Source organism: Anolis carolinensis, chromosome 2, assembly GCF_035594765.1.
Source record: "Anolis carolinensis isolate JA03-04 chromosome 2, rAnoCar3.1.pri, whole genome shotgun sequence".
In the NCBI taxonomy this organism is placed as follows: domain Eukaryota; kingdom Metazoa; phylum Chordata; class Lepidosauria; order Squamata; family Dactyloidae; genus Anolis; species Anolis carolinensis.
Genome location: NC_085842.1, coordinates 214,806,864 through 214,819,124, shown reverse-complemented (window position 1 = coordinate 214,819,124; position 12,261 = coordinate 214,806,864). Strand labels below are relative to the sequence as shown.

At 38.6% G+C, this 12,261-nt stretch overlaps 1 protein-coding gene across 4 annotated transcripts in view; it reads left to right on the top strand.

Annotated features, from left to right (window-relative positions):
• Positions 1–10,680, top strand: part of wrn (WRN RecQ like helicase) — an 81,846-nt gene extending 71,166 nt beyond the window's left edge. For 3 of the 4 annotated variants that reach the window (XM_062971711.1, XM_062971712.1, XM_062971710.1), the window contains exons 32-35: positions 3,300–3,462; positions 4,069–4,292; positions 8,373–8,513; positions 10,295–10,680. In XM_062971711.1, the coding sequence (XP_062827781.1) occupies positions 3,300–3,462; positions 4,069–4,292; positions 8,373–8,513; positions 10,295–10,417 (651 nt within the window). In that variant the 3' untranslated portion in view covers positions 10,418–10,680. The other variant, XM_062971713.1, reaches the window with a different exon arrangement.
• Positions 10,681–12,261: the final 1,581 nt, after the last annotated feature.

Below are 12,261 nucleotides of genomic sequence, written 5' to 3'. Positions count from 1 at the left end.
GCTTTTGAACCTACAGTGGTATTTTAGATTTACATTATTTTAATGTCTTAAAGCAGGGGTCCCCAAACTAAGGCCTCCAAGGGCCTTTACCCACCCTCTGCCTTAAACTTTAGACTTAGGATCACCCTAATTCTGAAACGTCTTGAAGGCACACAACAACAATTCTAATTACCTTGACTATCTCATCAGCCAAAAGCAGGCCCAAGCTTCCCATTGAAGTACTGGTAAGTTTATGTTGGTTAAAATTGTTCTTCATTTTAAATATTGTATTATCATTCCTTTTCTTTTCTTTCTTTTTCTTTTGCATTACAAATGAGATATGTGCAGTGTGCATAGCAATTGATACTTTTTTTCAAACAATAATCCCCCCCCCCCACACAAAAAAACAGGGACCATGAAATGGCCCTCAGTTTAAAGCCTATGTAGGAACTAAATAATTTTATTGCCCATGAATAAAACACTTTGTTTTAGTGGCTGGGTGATTAAGAAATTCTAATTCTGTGTAAGTCATATGCCAAAGGTGAGTAGAACCAGAAGCAAAAATGCTGTACTTCTCTTCCCTACATCTCTGCATCCTGGAAGGGAGAGATTGCGTTTGCCCAGCTTTCATCTCTGTATCCATTGCAATTTCTCTCATTTCTCCTCCCCACTACTTCCCTGTTCTAAGTACTGCCTGTCTAGAAGTATGGGCCTCCCCTTACATATCTGTCACTCCCTAGAAACTGACTATTGCCAAGTTGCTTAGCAGGTGGCACCATGCAATGCTTGTGTGGCCTGTTTTAGTATTGTAGCAAAAACAGTAAAGAAGCATATTAAAAGCTGTTTTGTTGTGACATAGTTGTGGCATGAAATTTTCTGTGCTATATTCCACTGCTACATCTTGCACCATAGGTTGCGTTCCATGAAAGCTTATAGTATTATTAATAGTATTTATAATGTCGTAATTGTTCTTACTCTTCCATTTATATTTTGTAAATGGGCTTGGAATGCATAACTTATCAATGGCATGTTGAATGTTTGCTAGTTTCCCTCTCTCTTTTTTTTTTTGGAAGGTGGAGGACCAAAACATTCCCTCCAAACCAAAAGTGGTATTTCATAAGTTTGCTTCCATGGTTTTCTTGTTGTTGTTTTGCTGGTGCTTCAGCACCATTTTTTTTCCTGGTTCACATTTACAATCCTGGTTACTGATAACCATACTCAGTGGTGACATCATGATGCGTAGTTTATCCAATTTTGGGTATACATTAGAATTGAATTAAGGCTCTTGTATAAGGTCTGGTGGATGAATTGCATAAACACTTTGCATTGTTTTAAACTTTGTATATTGTATTTTATGACTGTTTTAACTGTTTTAACGTTTTAGTTCATTGTATAACAGTGTAATGGCATCAATTGCCACTTGTAAGCCGCCCTGAGTCCCCTCAGGTGAGAAGGGCGGGGTATAAATAATTGAAAATAAATAAATAAATAAATAAATAAATAAATAAATTGTGAAAAATGACCTGTAGCAGTGCTGCTAGGTTTCCCATGCTCTGGATCAGTGGTTCTCAACCTATGGGTCCCCAGATGTTTTGGCCTTGCAACTCCCAGAAATCCTAACAGCTGGTAAACTAGCTGGGATTTCTGGGAGTTGTAAGCCAAAACACCTGGGGACCCACAGGTTGAGAACCACTGCTCTAGATGAAACCAAACAAAAACTTTATCTCTTTTTCAGAACAGTTTCCCAAAATTTCCCCCCAAAGCAGAGAGTTATTGTTTAGAAATGCCAAAATTGTTCATGAAATAACCCCTCTCCTTTTGTCAGCTCTATACTTTATTTTCATTGCACTTATTTTGTCACAGAGGTTTTCTTTAAAATGAGAGTGTGTTTGATTCCTGCTCAGCTACTCCCTCCAAGGAACCTTTCTTGTTAGGTAGCCAACAAATTGTAAATGTCTAAGGACTAATTAACAAGGAGCAATAATATAATTTGTACTAGGTAATTCGATGCCTTGTATCAAATAACTATTGATTAGATCATACACCCTGGTGTCTACTGTCTGGGAAAAGTCAGCAAACATAACATTCAGCCATTGTCTTTATAGGAAGAAAATAATTGTACAGTGATCAGTTTTAGGAAGCAGTTTGCTACATTTAATTAAACTGTTTGAAGAACCAAATGTAGTAGCTATAGTAATCATATGTAATTTCACTCAAAGCTCACTTACTTTTTGGACAGGTGTGAACTTCCGCATAGAGTTACACCAGTACATTTGGCATTTCGGTGTTTTCATCATTAAGCCTTAAGGAATTGTTAGATCCAAACAATAGTATATTTTTAGGCCAGTCCAGCTTGTAACCCACAAAGCTATATGCATCTAGTTAGTCACAAATTGTGATGGACCTGTTTTTCAATTTGCCAAGCACTGTAAAAGAGACAACGTAAGGCTGCTGTACTGTGTTTAGTTCACTGCAACACATCCATAATATATTCAATCTCTGTTAACTATTATTTGTCCATTTAGCCCAAGATTATAATGAAATTCTTAACCTGTTGTCAGTGATTACTGGGCAGTTATCTAAGGGTGAAATGATATGTTACAAAAACACGAAGTTGTGGCCAAAATGGGAATTTTGTGTTGAGAACTTGTCCACAAAAAGCGTAATAATACTTACAGAATGATCCCTGTATCCACAAGAAATATGTTCCTGGACTTACCGTGGGCAATAGTGAAACCTTTTGAAATGAATGACTATCTATCTAAGAATGTTCTAGGTTCCCCATGATGACCATATGGTTAGTTCTGGCAGGAGCATAACATAGAATCAGTTGAAGGACCTAGAAGATTCCTAGAGAGGAATCAGGTGGGGATAGGTGAACCCATGGGTCATGTAGTTGTACTGTACTTGTGTGCAAACCTCATGCTGTCCTCATGCTTTATTAATCCGAGGCAGTTACCTGCTCAGAAGAATGATCAGAGAAGAGACTTGCATGGTACAATTCAATGGTTTCTTCTATTTCAGACCATTAACCTTTAACATGAAATTCATGTTTAATTCTTCATGTTTTGCTTTATTTACCCCCTCCCTCTTTAAAATTTCATTCTTTGCCGCATGGTTTGTCAGTGTGGGCTCTATACTGTTTGATATATGTCCCCCCCCCCCCCGCCCCCAAATGAGCACATTGTTCATATTAAGAATTATATGAGGGCATTCTGAGATTGTTAAACATTGTTTTTGCAGAATCAAGTTTTTACAAATAAAGTTTGAATCTCTCTAGGCTTATTGTTCCCTTCTGATTTTTCTTCTTATGTTCCCAGAGAAGTGTATGTGAGAGTCGATCTTTACCTCTTACAGTGGTTGGCACACATTTATCCCAAGCCTTAAAAGCTGACTATCCAGTTGATTTGGAACGTGCCGGTTTGACTCCTGAGATACAAGAGATGATTACTAAAATCATCCAAAACCCTCCCATCAACTCAGGTAAGATGTTTAGCCCAAATCAATTTTCTTCAATAGATGGAGTTATTGAAATGCAGGTATAATAAATCAATTCCACTAGAAGGGCCTCTATTTCTGATCAAAGATATAATAGAGTGTAATCAAGTTTAACCCTGATAGTAAAACTGATTTGAGTGTAAATAAAAAAGAGATCTGTTTATCTGTAGAAACTGCAAACTCAAATGCTTGAATCTTGTTTTTAAATATTCAAAACTACTGTGTTATAACCTATAAATCTTTGCCCTTGAGAATTTTTAATAGCGAAGCAAAGGACAATGTAGTTTGGTGGGCAGCATCTATGGAAAAGATTAAAGCTTTAATAGTCATTGGTTGTATCAAGTGCAAATGAATCCAGATTGTAGCTTTACAGCAATGGGATTGATGTTTGCAATGATGATGAATTGTCTCTATTACTCTTTATTGTTTTATTCAAAGTGTGATTTTTTCTCTGCAAGGCTTTGAAAAAAGCTTTCATGGTTCAGTTTAAGTGTGTAGGTTTAAATAGCATACCTATTTAGAGACTGAATCATCTAAGTGGGACTTCTTTTTCAGAAAACAGTTCTGACCAGTGTTTTTTCTTCTTCAAAGATGTGACACAAATGAAAGCCATTCGAACACTAGTCCCAGCACATGTTGAAATGTACCTTATAAGAATGACAGTGATGCTGTTGGAGAAACAACATAGAAATCAGCCGCTGAACCAGCAGAACGATCCAGACAGCCAAATATCATCTCAAGTCCTTGGGTGTCTACAGTCAAGTGCAGGATCATCACAAAAGAAGGAGGAAAATATTATGTGGATTGATGCTAAGGTTTGTAAGCAGAACTATAAAAAAGGGACAAACTAACGCAGTAAGAAAAAATGTAAAAGCATGATGAAAGTGGTTTTTTTCAATGTTCTTTATAGCTCTTTGATCTGTAGCCTTTTATGCTTTTCCATTATGTTTTAGGGCCTAGCATTGGTTTCAGATACTTCATAGTGCCAAAAGAATACAAATTTCTGTTCAGGGAGATATGAGGTTGGACAGAACATCTCATCATGTTCAGGGAGGAAAAAAAACACTAAACTTTTGTTTTTGGAAGTATCCTGTAATCAATGTTTACTTCATTTGTTCCACAAAACATAAAATCAAAACTTGGTTGAAGTTATTTGTTTTTTCTATTGAAAAACTGACCCAGGTCTGAAACTATTAAGTTTTTCTCTTTCTGTGTGGTGTTTCACAGAACTTCATCTGAATGTAAAAAAAGTCCTTTCTCTCAAAAATTTAGACTCAAGGCAGCTTACACTTTAAAAAAAAACAGAAGAAATACAGTTAAAAACATACACAAAGTGACAATTGAAATGGAATTAAACTGTTCACAATATGAAAATGATTTAACATCACACTTAAAAAGACATGTCCATTTAAAAATAAGCAATTGAAACACTTCAGTTTAATTCAGTACTGTACCTTCAGCAGTAAATATATGAAAGGAAGTGTTTATAATTTTTTCTTTTTTTGTTTCGTCGTCTCACTTTTTCAGTCGTTTTTGACTCTTCGTGACCTCATGGACCAGTCCACGCCAGAGCTCCCTGTTGGCCGTCACCGTCCCCAGTTCCTTCAAGGTCGAGCCAGTCACTTCAAGGATACCGTCCATCCATCTTGCCCTTGGTCGGCCTCTCTTCCTTTTTCCTTCCATTTTCCCCAGCATCCTGATCTTCTCCAAGCTTTCCTGTCTTCTCATGATGTGACCAAAATACTTCAACTTTGCCTCTAATATCCTTCCCTCCAGTGAGTAGTTGGGCATTATTTCCTGGAGGATGGACTGGTTGGATCTTCTTGCGGCCCAAGGCACTCTTGGGATTTTCCTCCAGCACCAGAGTTCAAAAGCGTCTATCTTCCTTCGCTCAGCCTTCCTTATGGTTCAGCTCTCGCATCCATAGGTTACTATGGGGAATACCATGGCTTTGACTATGCGGACCTTCGTTGCCAGTGTGATGTCTCTGCTTTTCAGTATTTTATCGAGGTTGGCCATTGCTCTCCTCCCAAGAAGTAAACGTCTTCTGATTTCCTGGCTTCAGTCTGCATCTGCAGTGATCTTCACACCTAGAAATATAAAGTCTGTCACTGCCTCCACGTTTTCTCCCTCTATTTTACAGTTGTCAATCGGTCTGGTTGCCATGATTTTGGTTTTCTTGACGTTTAACTGCAGCCCGGCTTTTGCACTTTCTTCTTTCACTTTGGTGATAAGGCTCCTCAGCTCTTCCTCACTTTCAGCCATCAGAGTGGTATCATTATAATTTAATAAGCACAAATCAGAACTTTTTTTGGGAGAAGCAAAGACATCTTTAACATTTTTATTTCCATTCCTTCCATTAGGAATGTATTTAGTTTAATTGTTTGATGAGTCTGCTAGCTTTCTCTGTTTTTTTAACACTAATTATTTAACTGATTTCCCAGAGTTATAATGATATAAAACGAGCAGGGGGTACTGTGTTTTATGTAGTTTAATGGATTTGTTTAATGTTTTTATTGGTTTTAACTGTATTTTTCATGTTTAATTCTATTCTATTTGAAATGTTTATATGTGTGAGGTTTTAATTCACACATTGTGATGGTTTTTAATGTTAGCCGCTTGGAATCTTCTTTGACAGAGAAAAATAGGAGTATAAATACCAATAATACAAATACAGATATTGGACTGAGCAATATTTGTTTTGTTTGGAGAAGTACATGTCCTGCCTTCTTGTTAGCTATCATTGACTCCACTATGATGCTTAAGTATATGTACTGGTGTTTTGCCAAAGGCAAATATTTCTTCATTTATTTATCGTGGCAGAAGCGAACCAAGGGTACAGTTGTAATATATTTGAAAACACAAAGTTAAAAAAACTTGGCATTATACTAAATGTCCATTGACCAGTAGCTGGCCACTTGGAGTGCCTCTGGTATTGCTATATGAAGGTCCTCCATTGTGCATGTGGCAGGGCTTAGACTGCATTGTAATAGGTGGTTTGTGGTTTGCTGTTCTCCATACTCGCAAGTTGTGGACTCCACTTTGTGGTCCCATTTCTTAAGCCTGGCTCTGCATCTCGTGGTGCCAGAGCGCAGTCTCTCCCCATAATTTTATCTCCCATTATCTCCCCATAATTTTATCAGATATCAGATAAGGATCAGCCATCAGGACCAAGGCCTCCTCCTGCATTCCAAGGAAACAACCTGTTCGCTCAAGGAAGAATGTCACATTTTAGGGCTTTTTAGGGGATACCAAGTCATCTTGTCTGTCTCCTGGGAAATCTGTATAAAGACCAAGTAGCCACAGTAAGAACAGATCAGGGAACAACAGACTGGTTCAAGATTGGGAAAGGAGTGCATACTTTCACCCTCCCTATTCAACTTGTACGCAGTACACATCATGCGACATGCGGGGCTTGAGGAATCCAAGGCTGGAGTTAAAATTGCTGGAAGAAACATTAACAACCTTAGGTATGCAGATGATACCACTCTGATGGCCGAAAGCGAGGAAGAGCTGAGGATCCTTAGGTGAAAGAAGAAAGTGCAAAAGCTGGGTTGCAGTTAAAGGTCAAGAAAACCAAGATCATGACAACTACACCTATTGGTAGACGTTTTTGAACTCTGGTGCTGGAGGAAAATCCTGAGAGTGCCTTGGACCGCAAGAAGATCCAACCAGTCCATCCTCCAGGAAATAATGCCCGGCTGCTCACTGGAGGGAAGGATATTAGAGGCAAAGCTGAAGTATTTTGGCCACATCATGAGGAGACAGGAAAGCTTGGGAAAAAAGATCATGATGCTGGGGAAAATTGAAGGAAAAAGGAAGAGAGGCCGACCAAGGGTGAGATGGATGGACGGTATCCTTGAAGGGACTGGCTTGACCTTAAAGGAACTAGAGCGATGGCCGACAGGGAGCTTTGGCTGGTCCATGAGGTCACGAAGAGTTGGAGACGACTAAACGACTGAGCAGCAGCAGGGGACATAGAAAAATGAGGCAACTATGTACACAACATAGCTTGTCTCCTTGAGATAACAGTAGTCTCCAGCAAGGACAACAGGTTATCCACAGCATCACCATGGTCTGATGTAAAAATAAGGAGAGCTACATGCATTCCTAAGGCCCTTGGAGGAGGAATGAATTAAATATCAATTTTCTTTTAGAAGCATAGCTCCAGAGCAGCACCTAGTGGTGAGAGTATTCTAATTACCTCTTGTCATTGCCAGTAAAATTCTAACTTTGGTGGTACAGGTATATTGTACTTCAGTTAGTAAAATAGATATGTTTCTGGTCATAACAGAAAATTTGGTATGAGAGACAGAAATAACAGGGAAATAATAGGGATGTTCCTAGACAACATGTTTCAGTCTGGACTAACAGTATGAAAATGCAAAATGAAACAACCAGATCAGATAAGTTTTGCAGAACTAAACCAAAACACAAAAGCTTCTTGTGGACATCTGAATGCTTCTCCTAAAATGCTTCCATGGATAACTTTTTCTTTCTCCAGCTTTCACTTCTTTATGATGTCAATTTTAGCAGCCAAATATATGCTTTCTTAACATTCTGGGAGTAGCTGGGAAGAGAAGCTTGTCTGCCTTCCTCTTTTCTTCTTGTTTAACTAACTGCTCATATATGCTGTTTACTTCAACTATTCTGGGCAGGCACAGATATCTAGAATAGAATTAGCTAGAGCAGAATCCAATTCTTTTCCAACTCAAAATGTTTTTGCATTGTTTACTGTGGATATACTGGTGTGGCCTAACACTGAAAGTCTGTATTTTTCTAGTCCCCTTTCCGAAAAACATCTGTGCAAAAGCTTCTGGTCATGCAGTTTTTCACAGCTCCTGCTTTTCATTCCCACTAAATTCAATTTACATTTACTGTTTCTTCTTTCAAAGGCCAAAAGTAGTGGTGAACAGGTGTCTCTTGGCACCAAACAGGATGTCCAGAGATCTCAGGGTTCCATCAAACTGGCTTCATGGAATCAGCCTTCTCTCAGTGCTGAGGAAGAAGATCTCTTTACTGATTCCCAGACACAGGTAATGGTGGTTCTTAAATAAAATTCAGTGAAGATTTGTATTTTACAAATATTCATTGGTGAGCCACTTAGCATATTTTATCTCCTTTAATTTGGATTTTCTATATTGGTTATTAAAAAGTCTATAAGTTCTTCCTCTAGCAACCTAACCTAACCCATGATTTTAGCTGTGCTTTAGAAGGACATTTTGGTACTCACCAGGAATAGTCATTCTTGGATGTGCAGAGAAAAAAATCCACAATCATGTCTTGTAGCCTCTCCTTTGGCTCCTTCATAGTCTTATTATTGTATAAAAAGCTACAGTTGAACTCCCCTTTTCTGTGTTTATGGGGAAGGTCCTACTGGACTACAAATGAATTTGAGGGGAAACTGTTAAAACAGATCCCCATGTTTCAAACTCATTAAACCCTTTCCACACAAAGTGGGGTGCAATGATGTGTGAATGAGACTCCACTGAGAAGCCTTGGAGGGATGGTCAGCAGTTAGTTTTGTGGTGAAGTGAAGAAAAGTCATACTTGAGCCAGTCCAAATCTAACATGCCGAAATGTAACAAAATGTAAAAAAAAATTTGGGGGGGGGGGGGATCTATTCTTGGTTTGAAAGTGTCATTTCCTGTTTGTGAGGTACTTACTTTGAAAGTAGTTATACTCCAGAAACTTAGTTTTTGTGGCTGTCACAAACTATGAGATATTCATTGAAAAATTATAGCAAAACGTGCTGCAGGATGTCCCACAAAAACAAAATTTTGCAGTTTAATTAACTTTTTCCATGTTTTTAATGATAGAACCAATTAGGAAATGACCTTTATAACCCAGGAACAGATATTGTGTTACATAGTGTAATCTGCATGCTAGAATGCATCTGTATATCACATTTGTCTAGCAAGTGCTTCTGCACTACACATCTTTGAGAAAAGTTGATTTTCTGTGAAGAAGCATATTGAATGATTAGTACAACCCCCCCCCCCCCCACACACACACACACATACACTTGTGATAAACAAGAGTCATGTATCCTGCTATGATCAAAAGGTTGGTGTAGCAAGGAAAAGCAACATAATAAATAGTATGAAGAAATAGTTTCTATCCATCTCTGCTTCTTTCTTGATCCCTTTCCTCTCACTGCTTATCATAGACGTTTCCAAGGCTGGATTGTAACAGGTATCTTACTTCACAGCCTAGCCATCTTCACAGGTTTATTGAATGACCATCCAACCTCAAAATATTGTTAACATCTCATAAACACTGACTTGTTTAAGATCCACCAGGAGTGATAAAACATAAGATTCTCTAAGGAGCTTCAGGTGCAGTATGTCAAGGTCAGTTTAGTCTTATTACTAGGAAGAATAACTTCAGCCCACAGGCGCAGGGGGTCAGCAGCTGCAAAGTACTGAGCGGGAGAGAACTGTGTCCCTGGCAGTCTTCTCCCAAATATACCAGAGGATTCTCTCTTATTGCCAGTGTTAAAGAACAGTTCAACTCCCAATCCTGTAAGCTTTTATACCCAGAAAGAAGGGGACACCAACTTGTTTTTCACATGTCTTCTGTTAGTCTTCAGGTTAAAAGGTTCCATTTTGTCACTCACATAAGGGACAAATAACTGCCAGTGTTTATTTCCACTCTGCCATGCAGTTTGTTAGGTACCTGAATAAGTCATTGATGCTTGATTGCATAACCCTCAGTTCATAAATCAGGCTGGTAGACTTCCAAATAAATGTTAATGTGAGTAAAGAATTTGTGATAGTAAAATAATGGGTTTTTGGATTTTTTTCCCTTTCTCTAGACATTACATCAGCCTTCAAAGAGGAAGTTACCAGAGTGGTTTGGAACTTCTAAGGGAACTGCTACAGGTGTTACTACATCAAAGAAATCCAAGGGAGGAGGAAGCAAAGGTCTTTTTGGTTGAACTTCTAAATATTGTTAAAAAAAACACATGGATACAGAATGCTTGCCTTGAAGATACCGGAAAATTCCACTTCTTCAATATATGTTCCTTTTAAAAAAAGGAAAATATTTGTATAGAAAGTAGTCCACAGCAAGATTTTGTGGCATACACATAACTAAATTATTATTTCACTATTTTTTTAAATAATTAACTAATTGTTTTTTTTTTCAATTTCAATTACTGGTTGGAAGTTTCATATAAAAAATAAAACTTGTTTAATAGTATGCTTCAGTTCTGTGTAGTGATGAATATCACAGATTTCTAACAAGAAATCAATTTTTAAAAAAATCTACTGCAAACTTTTTAAAAATGGTTTTCCAAAAAAAAAAAATTAAGTTTGAAGCTTGATTCTTTTCCTAAGAAGAATTTATTTATCTTCTCTCCTAATAAGAGCAATCTCATTCCTGTTATATTTCAAATCAGTAAGCACTAGCCAATCACTCTGCAATGCCAGAAATACAGCTTAATTTTGTAACTTTAGAAAATGACATCCACCTCTCCACAAAAGTCAACATTGGCACTGAAATACAACACTGTCTGAGCTCTGCAAGTGCAGCATTTTTTTTTCTAATAAAACAGAGTGTTTGAGGATTGGGACATTCGTAGGAATACCAAGGTGCTTGTTTATAAAACTATTGTCCTCCCAACCCTGTTATATGCCTGTGAAATGTAGACCATCAACAGAGGTCACACTCAACTTCTGGAACGATTCCATCAGCATTGCCTCCGAAAAATCCTGCAGATTTCTTGGGAAGACAGGCAGACAGCTATCAGCGTTCTGGAAGAAGCAAAGGCCACTAGCACTGAAGCGATGATCCTCTGCCATCAACTCAGCTTGACTGACCATGTGTCCGAATGCCCAATCATCATCTCCCAAAGCAGTTACTATACTCTCAACTCAAGAGGAAGGGATGTTAAACCAACCCTGACTGGGACTGCTTTCCACCTGGAAACCAATGCCCTCACTGTGGAAGAACATGTAGGTCAAGAATAGGGCTTTTCAGTCACGTATGGGGCCCCTGGTGGCACAGTGTGTTAAAGTGCTGAGTTGCTGAACTTGTGGACCAAAAGGTTCAAATCCCGGGAGCGGAATGAGCGCCCGCTGTTAGCTCCAGCTCCTGCCAACCTAGCAGTTCGAAAACATGCAAATGTGAGTAGATCAATAGGTACTGCTCCGGCGGGAAGGTAATGGCTTGTGCCTGGCAACCTTGCCCCCTTTCCCCCTCAGAAGAGAGCGTTCCCGGTGAGAGAAAAATGGCTGGACTATAAGGGACTGTTCTCAGGAGGGAGAGCAGCGGACAGTATTTATACATGGCTGTCATGTCTCCTTTCGACCTTCTTATTACTATTAAGTTGCTGTGAACCATGAAAATGAACAAAACCTGGCTCCCAGCATTAAAAATACTCTAAAATCAGGGCAGCAAATAAAGAACAACACTCAGAAAATGGGAATTCCAGACAGGAAACAACTTAGAATGATGCCACAGCAACGCATGGCTGAGCACAGCTAGTTTATCAAACAAATAATATAGGCTTTGAAGTTGTACGGAAGACATTTATTTATTTATTTACAGTATTTATATTTATTTATTTAAGTATTTATATTCTGCCCTTCTCACCCCGAAGGGGACTCAGGACGGATCACATTACACATATAAGGCAAACATTCAATGCCTTAACATAGAACAAAAACAAGACAAACATGGAGCTCCGAGCTGGCCTCGAACTCATGACCTCCTGGTCAGAGTGATTCATTGCAGCTGGCTGCAGCTGGTTGCTCAACAGCCTGCACCACAGCCTGGCCC